This window comes from Cololabis saira, chromosome 7 (genome assembly GCF_033807715.1).
Source record: "Cololabis saira isolate AMF1-May2022 chromosome 7, fColSai1.1, whole genome shotgun sequence".
Lineage (NCBI taxonomy): Eukaryota > Metazoa > Chordata > Actinopteri > Beloniformes > Belonidae > Cololabis > Cololabis saira.
Genome location: NC_084593.1, coordinates 37,492,502 through 37,517,671, shown reverse-complemented (window position 1 = coordinate 37,517,671; position 25,170 = coordinate 37,492,502). Strand labels below are relative to the sequence as shown.

The following is a 25,170-nucleotide window of genomic DNA, read 5'->3' as shown; positions in this document are numbered from 1 at the left end:
CACATTGAAATAGCTGTTAATTGTTTAAAATGTAAATACGACCAGGCAGCTGAAGACAACATGTCAGAAAACTGCTAATGGGATTGCTTTAAAGGTCAATCGAAACACAGATTTTACTGGAAAATATCCTCGGAGGGATTGATTGACTGTGTCTAGGGTGGCTATACTACTGTGCAGCAACGCATACTCAAGATTCACTGTGAAAAGTTTGAAAACGAACATCTGGACAAATTTAATGAATTTTTTTAACAAGTCCTGTGGAGTGATGCGGTGAGAAAAGCTTTTTTTTACTAGATTTTAAGTATGGTAATTCCTTCGTTATGGGTAAAGCACTGAGGCCCCTAAATCACCCGATATACACATGGAAAAACGTACTGGTGTCCTTCTATTACAGAACGGAAAACCGTCATTGGTTACTAAATGAAGTTGAAACTGAACATTGACGAATAAAAATCAGACATCCATCCATCTGTATCTGCTTACTTCTACTCAGGATCACAGCGGTCTCCTGCAGCCTATCCAAACTCTTTACAGATGAAAGGCAGGGCTGCATTCTGGTCATGATGCCAGTCCATCACGGGGGAAAATCAGACATTGCTGTTGAATTATGATGACCGAGGAGGAGTTCACTGTTAAAATCAAATCATAAAAAAAGCCAGACTGAAATTTGTCAAAATACATATTGACAAGGAGCAAATCTTCTGGGAGAATGTGATTTGGACGGATGAGAAAAAACTGGACGTTTTCTGTCAGGTTACGTCAGTTTATAGAATGAAGCGCTTAAAGAAAGAAGACTGTAGCTACTGTGAGACATGGACTAGTTATTTTATGGGGCTATAACTGGTACAGGGTGTCTGAAATTTGTGCAGATAGAATGAAATCTGAAGATTATCTGTGTGGAGTGAAGTGCACTACCCAGTGTCAGAAATCCTATTCTTAGTTGCATCATGTCATGGGTCGAAGAACAAAAAATTGGCCTATTCTGAAATGAGCCTCTAACATCTAACATCTGTGGGAAAAGGCTCATTTGAGCGTTTGCTCTTTTTTTTATGATTACTTGAAATGTTTTTTGGTCATTGCAAATGAATTTATGCTTTCAGAGATGAACAGAATCAGAGCAGTGATGTCAATGACAGTGATGTCTGATGAATGTCGTGGTTTTCAGGGTTAACATAACTGACTAAAAGGAGAATATTCAAATTAGCCCTGTCTCAGAAATACCACACTCACACACTAATTCATTCCCGAACATTTTAATCAAGCCCAAATCAAAGATTCTTTTAAAACTGAGACAAATAAGAATTAGGTCTGGTTGCTCTGATTTCCTGGGAGCCTATTATCTGTCTTCCTCACACAAGGTCAAACACTTTTAACTCAACTGTCTCCGCTATATTACAACTGAGATATTCTAATCTCAGTCCCTCTCCTGCAAACACAAACATTTACAGAGCAGCATCATGTTTTTCTCTGACAGGCATTTGATTTTGTACCTTTCTTCTGCTCATCCTTTCAGATCGTTGAACAAGGAAAGAATGCAAAGAGCTACCACTACATCCTGGCTAACCTGGTAAGAAACAATGATAACACCTTTCTATATAGATATATTGACCATATGCTTCTCTGCATATGTTTTTTAAATATCTCAATAGAGTTTGAATGCCTAATAAATTAAGCTTTTAGTAGCATTCCAGTCTCTCAGTACTTTATCACCAGTGTAATAGACTTGTGTGTGCCCGATAAATTAGAGGGGAACTATCTGATGTTACATCTTCTCATTCCATTTTCCACTTTAGCTATTCTATCTCTGTCAAAGCTGAACAAATAACAGCAGCTCAGCAGTAGACAAAAGCAGGAGGGTGAGGTGGGTGGGGGGGGGGACCTGTGGCAGTCAAAGACAAAAATCTCTGCAGACTCACAGTGACAGAAAAGGGTCAGGCAGACAGTGTATGCAAGCTCAATCTATTAGCTCGCTTTGCCTGCTGCCATTTCCTCGCCACACACGGTATGTGGACCACTACGGCGCTCTCCGTTCTGAACGAAGACTAAACCACCCAAACCAGCAGAAGCTGTGGCAATGACATCATTAATATGCAGCAGCTAGCTTGGACAATTTCTGCCCGCTGAGGTTTTAGATTGGCTCAATCTCTCTTGTCTGGCCAGTTTGCCAGATTTAATTTTAAACGATAAGGCTCGGGTAATGCGAAAGGCTGATCGACAAAGTGGCCGCAGTCATTTATAATGGGCCCATTAAAAGGCCTGTATGAGAAAAAAAATAGACAAATTTCTTTGTCCTTGCACCTTAAGACTGTGCTAACTCCCTCACTAGTGTGCATGGCTGGATGTGCATGTCTGGACCTGAACAGGACGAAGTTTGAATTTCAGCCAGTACTTAAATGTAATTGTATGTGTTGGAAATATGCACTCTCGCCTGTCCACCATTAGCAAAGGCTGGGGTGGAAAGTAATATTTTCATCACGCCTAGCTGCATTAACTCATTCATGAGGCGAACACAAGTCTGTCTGTTCTACTTAGAAATACAATTATCTGGCAACAAACGTTAAATTAGAAGGATACAGAGACAGAAAGAGGTCAAATTATGTTTGATTGTTTAGATTAAAGCTCAAAACAAGTGAAACAGGTAAGCTTTTTTTAAGACAGACAACCAGCAAAGAGAAAACGCAACAAATCAAATGTATTGAAACAGATAATGTAAGAGCAGAGAAGAGAGAAAAGGTTCTGAACACTATGTGTTCACAGACAAATGCAGGGTTAGCCAATGACAATGCAAAGACATCTTTTCTACTCATCACTCACAAAAAAGAACACATTTTTTCCCCAACTTTTTCACCCATTCCCACTTGTCTGCATCTCCCTCTCATCTCCCCGCAGTCCCATGCATCCTGCTTAGTGGCTGAAACTGCATCTCCTCTTCTCTGCCTTCTCAAAACAGCCACATAAAAGTCAGAGAAAATACTAAGTTGAAAGTTCCTTTACAATAAATCTCACCTTTCTCTCTATTCTACTATGTATAGTGTGTGGGAAGCATTTTTCTCAGTAGTTGTTCAGGTTTTGACCCTGCCATTGTTAACTGCAGCTTATGAATGCTCAGCGTGCACAGATCAGCACTGGACAGCTCCCGCCATGAAATTAGTTTTTCTTTCTACTCTCTCACTGCTTTTGTCCCTCGGGAAAGACGGAGGAAGTCTGTTCAAAGGGATAACCTTGCTACGCAACTTTTATTTCATTTATGTTATACATATACAATTTTCCTTGTGATTGTAGATTTAAAATAGCAACAACAATACAGTGATTTAGCAAAATAACCCTAAGGTTGCATTAGCTGCCACCCACTTCAGATTGTAACTATTTGAAAAGCCCACCTACCCACCTACATGCTTGCTACTCCCTTATAGCATGTTTTATCCAGCTTTGACCAGTACAGTTACATGTTTCTGCTTTTTTTTGCCCCCTGTTTTGTTTGAATCATTTTAGACGTAATACCTCCTGTATTATGTAAAACTCAGCATCAGGTGGTGCAGTTTTAATTATCACAAAATATCACCAAACTGTATAAAGGGACATAGTTGAAATAGTTTTCAAGGAGAAAATAAAACTCAGATCAGTCAGGCACAATTATGAGCGTGTCTTTGTCTGCAGCTTTGCCTGATTTTTAATTGTTTTGTCCAATCCTCTCTAAATGGCACCCTCCTTGAACAGCTAAATACACACAGGTTGGTATTGATCTGTGTCAAGAGGCTTCTAATTTCTTTCAAGGAGAAACCGATCTGATCACCCCTCTGGAAATGCTCCAGGAAGTATTCAAATCAGTCACTTCGGTAAAAGTACAAATACCACCTGTTGAACATCCTGCTGTGAAAATATCACATAAGTGAAAGTATGGATGTGATAAAACTGTGCACTATGGATAACCTTTACAGTATTTATTTGAGTAAATGAAAAGAAGCATCAGCAAAATGCCCATATCAACATGAAGATTGTCGCTATGACTACAGATCATGGTAGCCTAATACAAGCTGTCCTCCATGGAGACAATGTCTAATAGCCGTGAATCTGCCTAAATGGCATCTGTTTGGGTTTCCCACTGCTTTTATGCCACCGTGCTGGCGAAAGCCGAGCCTGTGCACATGTGTATTTGGCTGTCCATCCATTCCTGAATCCATCCATTCTTACATCCATGCTATTGTCATGAGAGTAGTATTTTTGGAATGGATTAGAGAAATGTATTCCAATCTGGTTCTGATATTTGTAATACCATAACCCCATGTCCTCATTTTGTCTGTCCATCCCATTCTTATCAATGCAAAACATCAGCATTCCCAGCTTAAGGGGTGAATTGTTAGATTTTTCACATTTTCAAATCAAAGAGCTCTGACATTTCAGGGTAGACTAACAGGATAAAAGTGGTGATATTTGTTGATCTGAAAGTTAAAAAGTCAAATCTATTTCTCAAAATGTTATGTCTTATAATAGACAGTATGTATATACTGTATATATATATATATATATATATATATATATATATATATATATATATATATATATATATATATATATATATATACAGTATATACATAGACAGGAATTCTGCCAGATTAAGTACTATTTGAGGGAAATCCTGAACTTTTCATCCCTGTGTCTTGTTTTCTGTGCCAGGGTTTCCTGGACATTGACCTGACCGACCTGAGGAAGGGTGGGGCCAACATCACCGGCTTTCAACTCGTCAACAACTCCGAGCCGAGCGTGAGCCGCATCGTCCAGCAGTGGATGGAGTTTGATAACAAAGACTCCAAAATACTCAAGAGTGGACTTAAAGTAATGTCTTTTTAGTATTTTTCTTCTCCTTTATTAGTGTCCCCATTCTATATTTATAGTTATAAAGTAGAATGTCAATATCATGTATTTATTTATTTTTTTGTAGGTTAGAGTTGCCTCTGTAAAAAAAAAAAAAAAAAAAGGTTGTTAAATCCCGAGTCAGAGTGCTACTGTGATCAGCATGTTGGAAAAAGTTGTGAAAGCTCCAGAGTGTGGAGAGATTCTGTGACTTGGATTAATGCTGTTAAAGGAGAGACATGTAAGAACCTCTATGCTTGAAAGCATACGCAGGTCTTTAAAAATCACTGCTATGTCAATAACGTTAGGATAATACAACCTCGTCACTGTATTTGGGCCCACCCAAGTCTGAAAGTAATTCAGTCAACCGATCAGGATGGTGTAAAAGCAAAGACGTAGCATAGAATAGGAATGTCGAGCCTTGCCATCAATATTTCCTCCCAGGATCACATCTCATTTAAGTAGTTAGCATAAAGTGAAATCAGTATCAGACATCAAAGCGTTACACCGTGTGGATGAGTAGCTGCAGCTGAGATGTTGACCTGGCACCTTAAAAAACAGCTAAAAAGGAACGCTTGAGAGGTTTTTTTACTGAATTCTTCTGGTATTTTGACTAAAGCATGTACAAGATATTTTATTAAGACATCAAAAATTTCTGCCACCTCAGGGAAAAGAAAAGGTCTTAAAGGCTTTTAGAGGAGTATTTGCACCGTCCAGTCATCTGTAACTGGTTTCAGATGAAAGATTTGAGTGTTTAATCGCTCAAGAGCTTGAATATAAATGTAAATTCCTATAAATACAGGTTACAAATATTGCCGATTTGAAATATGGCTGATTTAATAAATTGAAGGTATGTGTGGATCGATATTCCTCTACTGCTGTATTATTTCTGTCCAGTCTTTATTGATGCCGCCTCTGTTTGACTGACTCTGCAGTACACGGGCGCTCTCACGTACGACGGGGTGAAAGTCATGTCCACGGCTTTCCAGAACTTGAGGAAACAGAGGATAGACATCTCTCGCCGGGGCAACGCCGGGGAGTGTCTGGCCAACCCGCCGGCCCCGTGGGGACAGGGCATAGACATCCAGAGAGCCTTACAGCAGGTCTGTACGCATGAATGGAGGCCGGCCAACGTTACGCAGCCCCCGCGCCGACACACACCACTTCTTGACTGGCACATTGGCTAACAGCTCCTGAGTTGGGGCTGGCTGAACAAATTAGGTCTCATTCTGTCGTGTAAAGTTCACATTAAGTCATAGGAGAGCTCCCCAGTATCAAATGTGACATCACAGCTAGTAAACAAAACCTGCAGGCAGTATCACACAGCGGTGATCATCATGGGATATGACATCAGCAATTGAGTTTAGAAATGTAATATTTGGCAGTGAGAATGGGAATGCTGGGCTGTCTGAGAGTTCCTGACCTCGCAGACAGTTGGACACACTCATGCATATGCAACGAAGACGCTTATCAGTGTTACAGCCATAATTATATATTTAAAAAAAAGTTAAAAATTGTGATATATGGAAAATACAACTGAAAGAAAAAAAAAAAAGTTTGGTTTGTTTTTTTGTTGTTTTTTTTTTAACTGCAACATATATTGGGACAGTAAAGGTTACCAGTTTGTAATTTTAGATTCCTTTGTTACAGTTGAAAGGTGTTTTCGCCAGAGGTGTCAAGTAACAAAGTACAAATACTTTGTTACCTTACTTAAGTAGAAATTTTGGTTATCTATACTTCACTGGAGTAATTATTTTTCAGACGACTTTTTACTTTTACTCCTTACATTTTCACGCAATTATCTGTACTTTTTACTCCTTACATTTTAAAAACAGCCTTGTTACTCTATTTCATTTCGGCCTTTAAAAAAAAACTATCCAGTTAAATTGCTCCATCCGGATAGAGTGAATTTGGTTGTGGTTGTTTCAGATGTTCTTGTCCAGTTTTGTTCTTACATCCGTTCCCTCAGATTCCTGCAACTAAACTTGGATGTACATTCCAATAAAGGTTAGGATAAATGATAACATGCCTCTGAAGTTTGACTTTTTGCACCATTACAATACTTATAGGCAACTAGTCATCATATCTCCTGCTCTCTGAAACACATGTTAATGCTCAATAGTACACATATATGGTTCTTTAATATATTTGCATTATACTAAGATGCATTCATTTTTAATGGCTTTTGTCCTCAATGGCTTTTTTCCCCCTTACATTACTTTTACTTTTATACTTTAAGTAGTTTTGAAACCACTACTTTTATACTTTTACTTGAGTAAAAAACTTGAGTTGCTACTTCAACTTCTACAGGAGTATTTTTAAACTCTAGTATCTATACTTCTACCTGAGTAATGAATGTGAATACTTTTGACACCTCTGGTTTTCGCATTGAGAATGTCAAGCAAAGAAGCGTTACAGTTGTTTTTTTTGGGTCCTTCCTGCAATCATGTCTCCATGTGTGCAACTGCATTGTCCACTGAGGACATGTCAGGACTGTACGGAGGTCCGTCCAGTCCTTGAATCCTCTTCTTCCTCATCCATGCCTTTGTAGAATATTATTTTGCACTGCCTTGTTGAACAATGTCCCTGGAGATATCCCAGGAAAAGATGGCATCTCAAAGGCAGCATGAAATCTAAATTCTCTTAGATCTCGGTGAACCTTATTACATTAACACTGTCATCACCGAAGTGTGAGTTACCTTTTCCAAGGGCATTGATACAATCCCATATCATCACACACCCTGGTGTCTGGACGTGTCGATAACAGTCTGGAAGGATGGTCCTTTTTGATCTGGGAGACTGATTCGTCTCACGCAGTTCCTCTGTGTGACGGTCCCTTCCAGATGCCTCAGAACCAAGAGACATTAACGCCGTTCATGGGCATAGTTAACATCAGGCTTCTTGTTTGCACAGTAAAGTTTTAAGTGACATTGTTGAAGGTGATTGGAGGGGGGGGGGGGCATATATCTTAGGAGAAAAGGTCTCAGTATCCCAACTTTCTCCTGATTTGGACTTGTATATTTGCTCCATTCATGTGTGTGTGAAGCCCAAGGCTCCGTCTGCAGAGAGGCTGAGCAGAGTCCTGCTCCGAGTCCGTCTAGCCATCTGCCTGTGGACGGAGTGAAGATTGAGGCAGCGTTCGCTCAATTAATTCCATCATGCAGCCAAGACAAACACATTGCACTGTACGCATACACGCACCCCATCTGTCATTCACCTCCGCAGGGACCTGAGTTCTGTGGACTTTCACAAATGGATACTATACAAACACATTCAAACTATTCTCAACATGCGGTGCATTGTAAGTGTGATACACATGCAGATTATGAAAACAGGCGGCATGAATCCCCAGCTTCACAGCGGCCACAGCACTCGCCCATCTGCCAGAGGGGTGGGAGCCTCAGCACAACCTGCAAGCACACGACGGTTACTCCATTCACCCATCTAACACCTGTTTGTAAGTGTGCTGAAGGCGCTACCATTGTATGAGTCATAACGGACAGCAACTAAACAGCCTGCAGAGAGGAGGTCTTTCATTTGGTTAGGACTCATGTGCACTTAGCAACCTGGATCCCCACACCATAAAGACCAAAGAAGTGATTGTGGAGTTCATTAAGCCTCTGGTTGAGTTAAACTTCTCCCGTGCAGCCATAAGGGTTGTGCTAACTCACAGCTGCATGTATGCAGATCAATTGAGCAGAAGTGGAAAGATTTGTGCCTGAGTATGTTCTCCCCGCTCCTCCCTTGAGGGAAAAGATACACCCCACCTGCTGCTCTGTATTAACTGCTGAGGTCTCATTTTTATCTCTCAAACACACACTTGTTCCTTCCCATTGCCTCCACTTTCCACCTGGCAATTTTGGTGTAACTTTAGCAGAACTTTGGTGCATTGTTCTGATTCACTGGAGAGCAACTACATTTTTGTTGGCGTTTTCTTTTCTGCAATGGCAATTAAAAGTTCTATCTGTTCTGTATCTTTGACACCACTAAAGGTCCGTATTGAGGGATTGACCGGTCACATTCAGTTCAATGAGAAAGGCCGCAGAACCAACTACACCGTCAGTGTCATGGAACTGGCTCCCTCAGGTCCAAAGAAGGTAAGGTTTACAAGGTTATCCTTTTTAAAACCCCCCCCAAAAAATGTAATAAATCACAGGAAGGATCCACGTAAGGTCTGGGTCCAGATTTATTGTTTTGTTAAAACTGCCCTGATCCAGTCTACCTGAGAAAAAGTGATTACTTATATAAGGATTAATTCTTATTTAAGAAGTAACTCACAAGTACTAACTGCACGATAAGACTACCTTTTGAGCGCTTCTGTCAAGTAATCTCCTGATAAGTAATGAATGTACTTTGTGTATGAACTTTATAAATGAAAGCGCACATGGAGATAAGGGCTTTACTCGCCTTCTGCTGTGCTGTTCAGTGTTTTATTGCTGTAAAGGTGTTATTTAAAGGATGTCCTTTCATTACTACTTGCTACTTTACTGAATTACTTGGGCTGATCGTCACGTCGAGAGAAAGTTGACCAAGGCCAAATTTCTGGATCGTGTATGGACCCATTTCAAAAAAATTCCTTTCGCTTTTGATCCTAGATTATAAACATCCTAATTTATTTTTGTGGTTTATATCCTCTTCAAGCCAGCCTTCAACACTTTGTGTCGTGCTCTCTCTCCTAGGTTGGCTACTGGAACGAGGAGGAGCGGTACGTGACCACGGCCAGCCTCATGAGGGGCAGCAATGAAACTTATGGACTGCTGAACAGGACTTATATCGTCACCACTATACTGGTAAGTCTGAATGAAAAAAAAACTATTTTAAGGGAGTTGAAGACGAGCGAGTGAAATGTGAGAGACTGACAGAGAAAATGAGGTCAAGATGGCCCCCCCACCTTTATGATAGAGTACACAGCCCTCCGAGAATACAGCAGACATCTGTGATTGTTTCTCCTTTCTTTTTTTCCTTGACCAACTCTATTCTGCAAACCTCTTTCTGCATGACTGGTGCCTTTTCAGAAACTTTATTTGGACAGTGATAAAAAAATATATCACAGGGGTACTGGCCAAGTGAAATACAGTATTGGTGACTTGAAAAGTTACTATCTTATTCACATTTACGGTTTATATAACACTGGATGCAGGTACCCCTCAAGGGGCAAGTAGCACTTTTATGCAGAAGTTGGTCTATAGCGCTGGACTCGATGCAATACCATACCTTGGAAGCTGATAATACTTTTGAGACTGTGATATGTCACCGTGTGCGTCACCTCTCACATGTATATGAAACCACTTAGCTGCTCAGCATGACATGGCAAGGCTGTATGAAGTGCACTGGCCCATATATCAGAGATGAGGGTGCAGAGGTCTGTATGTAACATCTGAGAAAAGATTCAATCTGACCTACTGCCATGGCATCTCAGTTGTCATAACATTTCCTGAAAAGAGAGGGGCATAGCTGACAGGGCCTGACAGAAACGGGTTGCAGGATGATAATGATATACCGGTACGTACACTATATCTTTGCAGGTACAGGATCTTCTCAGAGCCCATAGCTTGTTGAAAATCCTTATATCTTAAAATACAATATGTCAGTAGACTGCCTTTTTTCTTGTACATCAGGTTTATTCTTGCAGATATCAATGGATGTCACTGCATCACTGTGTGTGGGCATCACTACTGCCATATTATTTTGCTGGAAGGAAACATATCTAATGTATGAATGGAATTAGTGTAAAGATAATGCATTGATAAAATCCAGTCTGTGCAGGCTTGTAGGAAAGACACGCTTTAAGCTTGCTTCTAGTAAGAGCTAGAAACAGCTGGTAATGGACATGCAACATTTTTACCAGTGAGGCGGTGAACTGGTAAAGTTACATTCATTCTGGTCCAATCGGTCAGTCCATCTTCATTCATGATGTCACCACCACATGAAAACCAGTTATGTCAGGGTTGAAGCGAGGACAGGTAGAAGTCCAGGCGAGCAGGACCCTGAATGAGCCCATGCTAAATGACAAGAGCGCTGCAGTTCGTCACAGCGAGGTGTCAGGGATGATGTATGGGCAGAGTTAGTGAGTCCCGGAGGAAAGCCAGTCTGGACAGAGTCTTGGCTAGAGGAGCTGGAGCCCAACTGTGATGAAGTCCTGGGACATTACAGCACTGCGATCATTGCGATAAAAAGCACGTTAGTTGGCACATAGGATCGCTGTGATACAGCCTGCTTGCTGCTTAGCCAAGCTTTTTCCTCTGATCCTGAAGTTAATAAAAAACAAAAACACTCAGTTAAAATGTCAGTTGTAATCTATGGACACCAAAATTATAGTTTGAACTGGGCTGTAAATATATTTATTTCTGCTGCAATTGAGACTCACTGTTGGAGCAAACCCCCAGTGGTCAGTTCTGGGATTACAATTAAATTACTAACTGTTTCACATCATTCGGGGCCTTAGTTAGCGTTCCAGTTGTACACATTCATTACATGAAGGAGACACTTTCACTCAACGAAGCCTGTGAGGGAAGAATACTCTGGGAAGCTGTGTGTGGTTAAGTGATTTGCCCAAGGACACTTTGACATATAAACAGAGGTGTCAAGTAAAGAAGTACAAATACTTCATTACCTTACTTAAGTAGAGATTTTGGTTATCTATACTTCACTGGAGTAATTATTTTTCAGACGACTTTTTACTTTTACTCCTTACATTTTCACGCAATTATCTGTACTTTTTACTCCTTACATTTTAAAAACAGCATCGTTACTCTATTTCGTTTCGGCCTTTAAAAAAAAAACTATCCAGTTAAATTGCTCCATCCGGATAGAGTGAATTTGGTTGTGGTTGTTTCAGATGTTCTTGTCCAGTTTTGTTCTTACATCCGTTCCCTCAGATTCCTGCAACTAAACTTGGATGTACATTCCAATAAAGGTTAGGATAAATGATAACATGCCTCTGAAGTTTGACTTTTTGCACCATTACAATACTTATAGGCAACTAGTCATCATATCTGCTGCTCTCTGAAACACATGTTAATGCTCAATAGTACACATATATGGTTCTTTAATATATTTACATTATACTAAGATGCATTCATTTTCAATGGCTTTTGTCCTTAAGGTTTTTTTTCCCCCTTACATTACTTTTACTTTTACACTTTAAGTAGTTTTGAAACCAGTACTTTTATACTTTTACTTGAGTAAAAAACTTGAGTTGATACTTCAACAGGAGTATTTTTAAACTCTAGTATCTATACTTCTACCTGAGTAATGAATGTGAATACTTTTGACACCTCTGCATATAAATTGGATAGATGGGGGATAGAACCAGCATCCTTCCAGCTGAATGACAACCACTCTCTGCAACGATAATAAAGTTGAATCTAATCTAATCTAATCTCTAACCCCAGTTCATGAGACTAAAGTTGGGAGCAACGGCTGCATGTATGGGTTGTTGGGAAGGGTGACTGGGAGAACATTTGAAGATGACAGCAGACATCATCTCTCCATGAAACGTGTTGTCATGGTTGGATGGACGAGACCGACGTGGAGCTGTTAAGCAAGAATTAACAATGCCACATTTGATGAAAACTAAATACACCGCTTCATTTCAACTGTAAAGCATGGATGGCTAATGATTTTGGAGTTATTGCTTCTAAAAGTAGTTTTACAAACTATTGGATCTACGTTTAGCTTTCACACACAGTTATCACAGTTAACACAGTGCAATATATCATGGGTTGTTGTTCATCTCATGCTTAATCTGCTTAATTTTGAAACCTGGCAAACACCAGATGCTTTTTTTTCTTTTTCATTATGTCCATAAACTGAAAGAAGGTGTACTTTATTTTTTATTTTTTGGTTGAACGACCCAGAGGCTGCAGTATGGGACTGCCTGCTTTGGTGGTGTGGTTTAAATTGGATCCTTAAACAATGTTAACAGCAGTTGAAATTGTTAAAAAGTCTTCGAGCAGCACAAAGGAACTTGAAACATAGCTGCAGGATTTGCTCGGCTCAGCAAATCCTCACTTTGAAGGAGAGGAACACATAACAACTTGGGGGAATTGTGGCCATCCAAAATCCTGGTGGACAAATCAAACTGAACCAGCTGGAATTTTGTCCAAAATGCATTTTCCTTTAGTTGTCATGTCAGCTGTAATTTCTCCGGGTAGTTATTCAGCGTGAGATGTACCGGTTCTAGTATACAACCTAGAAACAGCCTGGCACTCAATCAGAGGCCAGCAGAGCTTGAAAGTGCAGGGAGCCTCACTGTGTACATGACTCAAGCATGCACAGACACACGTGCACAAAACCCACACACACTCTATAGTTCAACAAGAAATCTGCTCAGCTTTGATTATTCTGTTTCATTCTTCATTCATTCATCATTTCTAAGTTTTCCAGCAACCAGAAACCTGTTATTAACACTCACTGTTGCAATTCTACCACATTAATCCCACTGCTCTCAAACTTTCACACCAATTACTTAAAATGTGCCCATAATATCTTCTTCCTCAATTGTCAAATTCTGTTATTAGATATGACTACATGCTAAAGCTTTATTATGACACTTCATGCTGTCTTTTCATTAGATAAACAGACCACCCTGATAAGAATAATAAACTCTATGTACAGTAAAAAATAACTGGGACATTTTGTGCATTAGCTTCTTTAACTTAAATCATATTTGAAAGTTCAAATGACTGGAAGATTGTGATTGTTTGACCTTCCTCCGACAGGAGTCGCCATATGTGATGCTGAAGAAGAACCACGAGGGGCTAGGAGGGAATGATAAGTACGAGGGCTACATTGTGGAGCTGGCTGCAGAGATAGCCAAGCACGTGGGCTACCAGTACAAACTGAAAGTTGTCTCTGATGGCAAGTACGGAGCCAGAGATGCTGAGACCAAGATGTGGAATGGGATGGTTGGTGAACTGGTGTACGGGGTAAGTACCTGCAGCTCTTTCGGTGAGACTTTTTTCTGTTTAAAGGTGCATTACCTGGCATACCTGCATCATTGCTCTTTTGCAGTAACACGGGGAAAAAAGACACAGTTGGGGCTATTTTATGTGCACGTAAGGCTAAAAAGTTGTATTAGCAGAGCCCAGCAGAGCAGACATAAATACACATATGTACAGGTACAGAAAGGAAAAAGAAGACAACAAAACAGCCTTGACTCCTGAAGCAGAACTGAAAAAAAGAGCCATTTGCAGAGTATATGAGCCTTTAACAGCGTGAGCAGACAGCTAATAATGTGCTGATCTTAAATAAACATTGTCTTATGTCATTAATTCCCAGTGCAAATTTGCTAATTTAGCAGCAAAAGTCAACAAATCTCTTCCGATGTTGTCATACAGATACGATGATGACATGGCCTGTCGTGTTTGCACTTGGCACTCAGTCATTGCCCCGTTCTATGTGCCCACAAATATTTGATTTGAAGTTAATTAAGTTCCCAGTAAAGTTGCTCTCATTTACAAATCCGTGTTTCTGTTGTCAAACAGTGAAACTAGTCTGAAATTGAACCTGAGAAAAGGCCCATCAAGTCGACATGTTAGCAGTCTCTACAAAGTACTGTACAACCACTGATCTGCACTGATCAAGGCCTGATTTTCTATCCACATCGTCCTCAGCCAAAATTCTTGATTTTCTGACTATTTTTGCTTTCACACATTCAACATTACTTGTTGGCTTTTCTGTTGATTGTTTTTAAGGTCATTGAAGGGGTCTGAAAAGTTGGCGATGGATGTGTGTTTCTCTTCTTCCCCCAGAAAGCAGACTTGGCGGTGGCTCCGCTCACCATTACCCTCGTCCGTGAAGAAGTGATCGACTTCTCCAAGCCCTTCATGTCTCTGGGTATTTCCATCATGATCAAGAAACCCACCAAATCCAAACCTGGCGTGTTTTCCTTCCTGGACCCGCTGGCTTATGAGATCTGGATGTGCATTGTGTTTGCCTACATCGGCGTCAGCGTCGTGCTCTTCCTCGTCAGCCGGTTCAGCCCGTACGAGTGGCACGCGGATGACTACGAGGAGGGAGGCGAGCCGCAGTCTCCGACGCAAGCGTCCGCCTCCAACGGGGTGCAGGGCCAGACGTCGGCGCAGCAGAACGCCAACCAGCTGAATCAGGAACAGACCAACGAGTTTGGCATCTTCAACTCCCTTTGGTTTTCCCTGGGCGCCTTCATGCAGCAGGGCTGCGATATCTCACCACGGTAAGAAACAGTTCCTAGCTTTGCATTGGCAGTCCTTGGAGCGGACCATGCATTTGGATGGTGGTACCGTTGACAACCCAACAATGTGGGTGCAGTGCATATTGTTTGAAACTTGAAATCCACTGTAACTTTCAGTGTCCGTACAGATCTGTCAAGTGATTAGTCTTTTTACACACACACATATATGTAACGTGAGGATGGAGTGTGTTGGCTCCCATCAAGTGCTCTCATAAGCTGTGGCATGAAACCATTTTCAAAAGGTCATCAATTAAAAATCTCATTAAGTGTCTGAAATTAGAGACACTCGGGTCGACTTTTTGAGCTTTCCAGAGGGATTAGGAGGGAGAGATGAGGAGATAAATGTCAGAATTATCAGTACAAGCTCACTCTGAACTCACAGTGTCAGGTGGGGTCATGGGTGGCTTCTTATGTCTTTGAACATAGCGTGACATACACATTTTTTTATATATATATAAAATATATATGGTGGGTATATAAATGACAACCATCACTGTTGTCGTTTTGTAAGCAGGTTTGCATAACAACAGTTATTTATTACAGTTATTTATTATGGATTTTTCTTTTTATAATATTTTTTTTTTATAATATTTCAGTAAAATTAACCAATTTCATATCACATTTACACAAAAACATTAGTTAACATGAACTTAGCTTTCTGCAAAGTCTTTCCCAAGCACTGGAAAGACATAGTATGCGTTTACATCTCGGTTTGTTTGCTCTGGTCCATATGACATTAGTAAGGAAACGCTCTGTATTAAGGTTATTGTTAAAAAAATCAATTGATAGTTAATACGCTGCTTATTAGACCTCGTGAGATGTTGGTAAGGATCTGTAAGCTTTAATAAAAGCACAATTAGGACCTTACTTTTTTTGAAAACTTGTTAGCCCAGTACAAACACTCATTAGAGAATGTCATTATTTATAGATGTCTCATAAATATTGCCACAGTGCTTTTAACATTAATCAGAGCTACAGAAATATTAATGAGAGTGGAAATGAAATATTCATTATTATTTATGGCCATGTTTTAGCACTCGCCATAAAGTTGGTAAGACTTACACATCCCTAATGAAACTTCAGATAATGTTTGTTAACAATAGAAAGGCATAACTGTTATTAACAGTACTAACCTGCCTTAGTAATGGATTATAACTTACTACAACTGTGACATGGTCATCAGCTGAAGATCTTTTGAAAGATCCCCAGATCATGCCAATCTTACGTTTTTTTTTGGTCCTGCTCCAGTTCTGAAGATCTTTTCACCTGGAAGATCACTCTAAAGACTGTCAGATGAGTAAAAAGAGCTAAGGTTCAGCCCAAAAAGAGTTCATTGATTGCCCTGTTTATACAAAACAAAGCTGTACAGTAAAGGCAAGTTAAAGCCTGTTGTCACGGGTGGGGTGATTTAGGACCCAGATGCAGGAGTTCAGCAAAAAAGGGTTTATTTAAAAAAAAAAGGCAAGAACCAAAAACGCTGCAGAGCAGGATTAACTAAAAACACTAGAGCAAAACCTGAAAACTTGGCAGGACACATGGAGGAAGGAAACAGGATGGAACCACAAGGAGCAAGGGAAAGACAAGACCAGATATACACAAGGGGGTAATGAGACACAGGTGTGAACAATCAGGGCAGATGGAAGACAGGTGGGGCAAAACAGAAACACAAACTGGGGGAAATACCTGACACCTGTAGGTGTGAGAGCAATCTAAACCTGATCTAAAGTGATTTTCCATAAAATGGTTATTCAATGCTTACAGATCATTTCAGAGTAAAAATAGAATTCATTTCTTTCACTTGTTGATCAAGTTACATGCCACTTATAGCTGCATATCACTAAGGTAAATAGAGAGCTCTCTATATCCCAAATACCATTTTTGGAGTTTCAGAGCCTCCATAGAAGATTTCTGCAAATATTCAGAGTTTCAGTCACAATATCATATACTTACAGTAATAACAACTACACCTAATATATCATCTGCCATTTTATGGAACACATCATATACGGTAGCAGCCAGCAGCACATTCCTCTTATCCTGCTGGACTTTGGCTGCAGGGGACTGTGAAAGCGCGTTAGTGGGAGCTATAATCCTGCACATTTGCAGTCTGAAACTGACCAGAGACACGTGTGGGTCATGTGTTTACTGTCCTCCTTTTAACCGTCACGGTGAACTGAAGCATATTATTGCTGGTGAGCAGGTGGAGACCGTCGTACATTTTAAATGTTTCCACATGTTTAATACCTGCAGGTCTGCGCGCTGCAAATATGCTCAGCTTCAGTGATGAAGGTCGTGAATGCCTTCTGCTACACGCTTTCTCCTGACATTTACTGCTTCCTGCTCGGAGACTCTCCTCTACGTGAGGATAAAGCCGTTCTTTCAAATGTTCTCGGAGAGGCGGAAAATACGTCCGCAATACTATTGATTTCTTTGTGTGCCACACAAGCAGGGAGAGAATGTCACGGTGCTTCCTCAAACAGTCTGTCCCCTGTAGCTCCTTTGTGAATGCTGAAACTTAGTTTGTGTGTGTGTGTGTGTGTGTGTGTGTGTGTGTGTGTGTGTGTGTGTGTGTGTGTGTGTGTGTGTGTGTGTGTGTGTGTGACGAAAGAGTTCCTGCATATTTTTAAAAATGTAAATGTATTTGGCTCTGGGGCAAGTGATCATGGCTGATGCAAAATCTTCACTGACTGTGACTAAAATAAAACGGATGGTTTCTGCCCTTGAGGCCGTTCCTCTGCCACCTCTGACTGCGAAATGTATCTGTGGTTCAACTTGGTCTTTATCAAAGGTCCTTTTTCTGATATTCTTTCATCAACCAAGAAGAAAAATGATACGATGTGATTGAAAGTATGCTCTAAGATGAGCTTCAATGTCATGTCGTACTTTAAGGACTTTCAACATCCGAGGACTCGATGCAGACGTCTCTCTGTGTCCTTTCAATGTCACTTTAGTTGTCACTTTTAATGTCATGGGACTTTTTTGGGAGTCATAGTCGAATAACCAAGCAAATGAATAGTAAAACCCAGCTGTGGTTCGTGCAGCAGTGCGAGGTGTCGTGAACGTTGCGGTCACAGTCTGCATGGCGTCTGCATGCCGTCTTGAAAACCAGCACAGTGAATGTTTCACCCCGCTGAATGCTGCCCTGAAGGAAACATCCTCCCCTTGAAAATGTGGGTGACCTAGTTGCTCTACTTAGCACTGCGCATATTCACACTCGGAGGGGGGGTTCCTGTTGATGGATCTCCTTAAACGTTGTGCGAGTTTATTTGAATGCTTTAAAAGGACATGGGATGCGGTTCCTTGTGGCTTTATCATTTCGTGTACCTAACAACCTGATTTTTTTAAACCAATGCCATTAAAACCATTGTCAAAAAAAATATTTTAGCATGATAGACTAGATTCAAATTTACCATTAATCTATTTGCATTTTTTTTACATAAAGTATAAAAAACTACATTACAAACCACTTTATTTTGCTTCTTGTGTCTACAGTTTCTTTCAGCTGAAAATATGTGTTAAGGTTCTCTTTATTGCAAAGTTTAAAAAGACTGAAGAATGAGTCTTTCATTGCATTTTTATGAAAAAACAAAAATAAGCTTTAAAAAATTTTCTTTCTTTTTTCTTACATTTTATTGCAGTAACTATAGGTATTAGCAGAACGTAGAGGTACAGTTTGGAGTTAAATCCACCCAGGGTCTAGATGGTAAGAGGTAGGGGTGGGTATTGGGAAGGACCTCACGATACGATACGCATCACGATACTTGAGCCACGATACGATACACATTGCGATATCCCGATTATGCGATATCCCGATTATTATATTCTACATAGTTCACCGAAAAATTTAAAAATGCATTACACATCTTAAAATCCAAGTTGTATATATGTACATCAGATGATAGTGATGGATCTTAAAATCCGAGTTGCACGTTCATCAGATTATAGTGACAATTCATGGGACAAACTGAGTCAAAACAATGTTTTATTATAACTATACAAGCTAAAGTTACAACATATTTGTATATGTTTTTCATATTATTTACATCATATGAAATTAACATTAAATTTAGTATGAGGTTGCTTTAATTACCGGTATGTGGCAAATGATAATAAACACAAGAAAGATGGGTACTAAAACCAAGGACAGGCACAGTGATCAGTCAGTATAGATATAAATCCATAAATAAATAAACCTCTGTCCATTATTTTTAATTTTTTAAGGACAGGCAATTGTGTTATATAAAAAATAAATTATAAAATGAAATAAAACGTGAAATAAAACCTGAGCTCAGTGCAGGGCCCTCCCAGGGTTGGTAGAGAGTGGCAATGCCCAGGACTGTCACTTAGGTAGGAGCACTGGGTGATATAATGGGAAAAAGATCGGGGATAAAAAAAAAAAAAAAAAAAAAAAAATTAAAATTTTTTTTTTTTAATTAAAAAAAAAAAAAAAATCGATATTCAAATTTTGAATATCGATATTGAATCGGCTTGAAAAGTAACGCGATATATTGCCATATCGATATTTTTGCCCACCCCTAGTAAGAGGTATCAACTTCTGTTTGGGACCAAGATAATGAATAAAAGCAGTTTTGAAGAAGAATGGGCAGAATCTAAATAAGTAGCTGTTTTAGTCCTTGCTGAGACCTGAGCGCGGATCCATTTATAATGGAGCAGAATTCTCCTCCATTTATGTCTGCTGACATCAGAGGTTGAATGGTACACACTTATCACAAGGTGGTGGCACAGATAGATGTCTGTCCTTCATATGCATTTTTTGTACACTTAAGAATTTAAACCACTTGGGGTTGTCAGTAGGGCCCCTACTGTATATCCCCTATAACCAAGTGAAATACTGAAATTGATTCTTGTCAAAGCTTAAAAATAGCTTTTATTTTGATGGAGGGCCTTAAGTGCGAACATCAATGACCTTATTGCTACTAACACTATTATGTTCTCACTCAAAAACTGCTTTGATTTATATCATTTTGGTCCCGAACAAAGGTTAACACTCATTACAATGTAATACGACATTGAAATGGCAAATGACATGTCCCTGGGACGATGTCCCTACGTGCTGACATTGATTGTGTTTTGTGATCATCAAGATCGATGCAATTCATTTCGTCTTGGTTCCTCATCAGAGTTTAATAGTCCTTACACTCTAGCATGAGAGTGAGGGTTGCTTCACTCTGGATTTCGGATAGATGCGAAAGGAGACGAGTTCAGGGCCTCTGCTTCCATAAAACTGGATCAGTACTTGCATATTTATCACGAGAGGCCATGAACGCTCGTCCTTGACAAGTGATATGTGATGTACAAGCTTCTGACAACGTCGCAGCAAACAGGAGCACATTCTTGCAGAAATAGTCCTCTTTTTTCGTACACTTGTTAAGTTAAAATGACCTTGGTTTATCTGTATTGGACACTACCCACGCTATCCCTTAGCAATTTAAACGAATGCTGCTGCTTGTTAACGCTAAAACCCGAAGCTGCTCTGATTTGAATTGTTTTGGTGCCAAATGAAAGTTTGCGCTCATTAGCATCCAAGAATAGACCTCTGGTTGTTTTAACGCTGGAATTTATTCCTTTAATCAGTAACAGTTGAGGCCAAATTATTGTGGCGGTGCCTTCAGCTCTGAATCAGGCAGATCGAAGCTCTTCACTCCTCGTGTGTCTGTATTTACTCAGCAACAAAAGGTCAAAAACAACACTAATGATTCCCTCTGTTCTGGATTAATCAGTATGGATTTTCTAATTGTCTTGTCTCCCCTGAATATCTGTGCCTGTGTTGTTCTGTCTGTGCGTCTGTATGTACGCTATTGAATCAAAAATGAGCATTTAGTTGCATGTTCATCTGATGTTCTCTTTACATGATTGTACCAGTAAAGAACTGCGCCTGTATGAAGGTTTACACACAGCTCGGTGTGTGTATACATACACATAAACACATGTGATCATACACTGATGTGGTGACTTGATGTGTGCAGGAAGTCGGTGTGTGTATTAGCCACCTTGCTCCCCGCATTATTTATTGTGTGTGTGTGTGTGAGATCCTGTTTACTTTCTTTTCCAAATGTCAGGACTGTCAGTCAGGCCATCACATAAGCCACAGTCTGTGTTTCCGTCTCCCTTGTGTTTGTTTATGCAGACAGGTGGACTGTGAGATTGCCCGCCCTAAAAAAAAACAACAACACATACACCTAAACACCGCTCAATCCATCCTCATGTCCACCCATTTACTTCTTCTCTTGCTTGAATTTGAATTTGTGGGGCTGTACTTCTTTGAACAGAGAAGTTTGGGTGTGTGGTGTGTTTTTATCAGTCTTCTGCGGGAGATGATAATCCTTATTTAAGGGCTTCAAAAGCAGTGCACGCTTGAAGAACTTATAGTGTACAATGAGTTATTTCAGAATTGGCCCTAAGTAGTCTTTAGCTTTCACTTTCCAAGAACTGAGCCCATTGCATGTCGAATTGCACCACAAACAAAGCAGGCTGCATTTCTTTGTTATTGTGCCTGTAAAATGTCTGGAAATAAAGTGACTCGGATGCTGCCTCTGTTGTGGATGGTCAAAAATTGGGTGGTACAGAGTATAATACACAATAATTTGTGCAATCTGTGTGATATGATTAAAAAAATGATATGCCCACACTTTATTTCTTTTTATACAGCGCTCGTTTGGGATTCTGCCACCCCAGTTCAGATAAATGAGGTGTGGATTTTATCCCCTGGCAATTCCTCCAAATGAGTTCCTCCAAACTTCTGCATTTGTTTTGTAATTATACTGCCGGTAGTTTCACATTTAACATGCAAATTGAGGCCTTTAGAGTCTGAGACGTAGCTCTTGGGTGTTTTAAATTCTTTCTGAGATTAGCATGTTTAAACCTCAGGTGAACTTGCTAGCATAGATGCTTCAAGGAAGATTGGCAACTGTCTTATACATTTTCCACTTGTGAATTATTCATTATTTTTTGAATTATGTATTCCAAATCGTTTGGAAATGGCCCTAGTCCCCTTCTCAGATTGATCGGTTTCAGTATTTGGTTCTCTTAGATGATTGCTGATGTCTTTCCTCCTTGGCATTGTGTTATACCTGAATCGCTCCAAATGCTAAACTTTTTCAATTCATAAAAACGCTCACACTTGCTAAAGATCAGTTAATCACATGCATTTGGTAAGCAGCATTTAGCTGTTCCTTATGTGCTCTTTTTGCATATTTGCTTCTAGCTAAAACAGTAATGACACGGTAAAATGTGCCATCTGATGCTGTTCAGCTAAAGTAGTTTTACCTAATTTTCAGACAAGGTGAGGACCAGATGATTTTCTTGATAGCAAAACTGTTGAATTCACAGAGGCTGTACTTTCTTCTGCTAAAACTATAGTGGACCGCCAGATATAGTCAAAATTCACCTTTAACTTACATCAGGAAGTGTAAGTAAGACACAAACTGGAACAGTCACACATTCAACACTGCTGGAGACTTCTGAGTACTGTTAAAACAATAAAGACAGAAGACAAGAGAAATCACACCTTACATCTCCCTGGATACTAACAGTTGAGCTGAATTGAAAACCTTTGCCACACATGGGAAAAGTTAGGACACCTAGAATCTCTTGGATGCAGGAGCTCGTGCTCTGCATGACTTGGTCTTCTGTTTGGACCTTTTCTCCAGTATCGGGACATGTGTTCATAAAACTCCACGCGTAAATGGGTTTTGAGATGTGTGAATGATTGCGTGTGCGTGTTGGTAAGTACGACCCTGTGGAGTTGTCGCCAGTCCTCGGCTCGTAATTGTAGACTGAAATAAATCACTCCTGTCACTCACGCTGCCCACCACAGCAGCAGTTTCTCAGAATCAGTCATTAATGGGTTGTGTAGTCGCACAGAACTCTCCGTTTCATGCCATACAGGGATGCTTATTTTCCATTTTGCAGCTCATAATATAGCACTGACTTTGTATGTTTCATTCATTTCAAGATAAAGTTTAGTTTTTTCTTTTATTTGCTTGAATGATCCATTTTGAAAAGCTCCAACATAACACAACCCTGTCACTTCTTTTAGGGAGACGTAGGGGTTGAAATCTAACATTCAGAAAGCAGTTCAGATATGGAGGGTGCTGTGACGTCACAGTCCCAAAACAGAGGAGAATTCATCGGCTCAGTAATTATCTTCATCCAGCTTACTATCATGCTGAATTTGCTGTACTTCAGAAGTGTAGCACAAAGATGTAGCCTCAACTATATATATATATATATATATATATATATATATATTGTGTTGTTATATGCTATGTTGACCTGCCAAAGGTCTAATGAATTTTTTTTTTTTGCAAACTCTGGCATACGATAACTGTGCATTTTCCCTTACAAGTAATTGAAATGTCAAAAAAAAAGAAATACAAAACCCAAGAAGCATTTTTTTAAATGACTATTTAATGTTTTTTTAGTATCTGAGCTTGTAGCAGAGAATAAATGAGAAAATGTTGGTATTTTTCAGATTCGGCTCTCATCTTTCTTCTTTACACAAATCTCATTAAATGTGTCTGGCGTAAATACAGCCGGCATAAAAAATATCAACCAAAAGATCAACAGTCGATATTTGATTCAGCAAAATCAGTGTTTGAAAACTCAGAATTATTATTACTATTATGTTTTAATTTGTTTCCCATATCAGTCAAAATACACTACTCTGATTTTGTATGTTTTGGTTTATAATTGAACACAGGCAGAATGTAGCTATTTTATCATTAAGACCCTTTTTTTCCCATAAATTCATCTTTTTACCCTGAAATGTTACATCGTTAGATTATGAGTACTTGTTATTTTTTAATATCAGATGTCCACTACTGTATGTAAAACGCTTAAGTGGTCCTGCTTGTTTCTGCATGAGCATTGACTGACAATAAAAGTTTATAGGGTTTTATTTTATATTTAAATAAATGAAAAAGTTGAAAGGGTTTACCATCAAACGTTTCCAAATATATTCAACTTGAGATTATTCACACACTCAAAATGAATTTAAAAAAAAATGCTGTCTCAACAATATGGAAATGTTCACTTATTATAAAATGTATTTTACACTTCCTCTATTCTCGTTCTCTTTAATTTACTTGCTTTGTTTCATTGCATGTTTCGGCTCCTTTCAACTGCTTCTTGCGCAGCATGCAGCGTTGAAAGCAAACTCTTGAGTGTGTTCAGCCGCACCACTTTGAACGTGACGACTGCGGCAGTGTCTGGTACTTTGCACGATCAGACAAAAGCAGCTGTTTTGTAAAGGAACCACATGAATTCTTCTCATCTATAAAAGGAATTGATCTTGCACTGGGATCAGTTAGGTACCGCAGTGTGTTATTGTTGATAATATCGTCTCAGGCAACATGAAACTAGACCATACTGGATGCCACTGGAGTTTAGTGAGCTGCTGAGATCATGTTGGGCAGATTTGTGCGGAAGGCATGATTTATTTATTCATGGAGACGGTTCAGTTTAGTAAACGGCACAACTTGTGTTTTATTTATCCGGAGATTGCGCGAAGGCAACTTTTGATCTTGCATGCATGCACGCTCACAAGCAGAAATCAGGGAGACATGTGCGCGCTCTCAGAGGATCTCGCTGGAGTAGCACACTTTGTACACAGATAAAGATACCATCCCCTCAGAGGTGTCTACTCTGTCAAGTCAGTTGCACGTACAGGATGTTTTCAGATTTTTTAGCTGTCATCCAGATGCAATAGAATATGAATATCCGTCTTTACACACCGAAGCCAAAGCCGCGGGGGAAATCTGGCAGGGGTCGACATAAAGGCAACCGCTGGTTTGTGTGAATAGATGTGACGGACTCTGAGATGGGCCCGTATCTCCTGTGCCTCGGAGACCTAATGAGAGTTTTCTTTCCCTAATGGCAGTCGCCTCCTGCTATAGGGGTAGATGCCCTTATAGACAGAAAGGCAGAACAAGAGAGAAGAGGAGGAGTGCGATGACTAAAGTCTCTCAGCTCAGTTGTGCTGTTTAGAGTGCAGAATGTGCTTCCATGGCAACCATGAAGAGAAACACGTTTTTTTTTTTTTTTTTAGAGCAATGCAGCTCCGCATCAAATGTCTCTTAACG

General features: G+C 39.8%; 1 protein-coding gene across 7 annotated transcripts in view; it reads left to right on the top strand.

The window, feature by feature from the left end:
- The window catches only part of gria1a (glutamate receptor, ionotropic, AMPA 1a), a 94,692-nt gene that overhangs the window by 38,731 nt on the left and 30,791 nt on the right, over nucleotides 1-25,170 (top strand). For all 7 annotated transcript variants that reach the window (XM_061725818.1, XM_061725816.1, XM_061725817.1 and 4 more), the window contains exons 5-11: nucleotides 1,514-1,567; nucleotides 4,675-4,833; nucleotides 5,787-5,954; nucleotides 8,844-8,948; nucleotides 9,531-9,641; nucleotides 13,575-13,781; nucleotides 14,607-15,049. In XM_061725818.1, coding sequence (XP_061581802.1) covers nucleotides 1,514-1,567; nucleotides 4,675-4,833; nucleotides 5,787-5,954; nucleotides 8,844-8,948; nucleotides 9,531-9,641; nucleotides 13,575-13,781; nucleotides 14,607-15,049 — 1,247 coding nt within the window. The remainder of the gene's footprint in view (nucleotides 1-1,513; nucleotides 1,568-4,674; nucleotides 4,834-5,786; nucleotides 5,955-8,843; nucleotides 8,949-9,530; nucleotides 9,642-13,574; nucleotides 13,782-14,606; nucleotides 15,050-25,170) is intronic.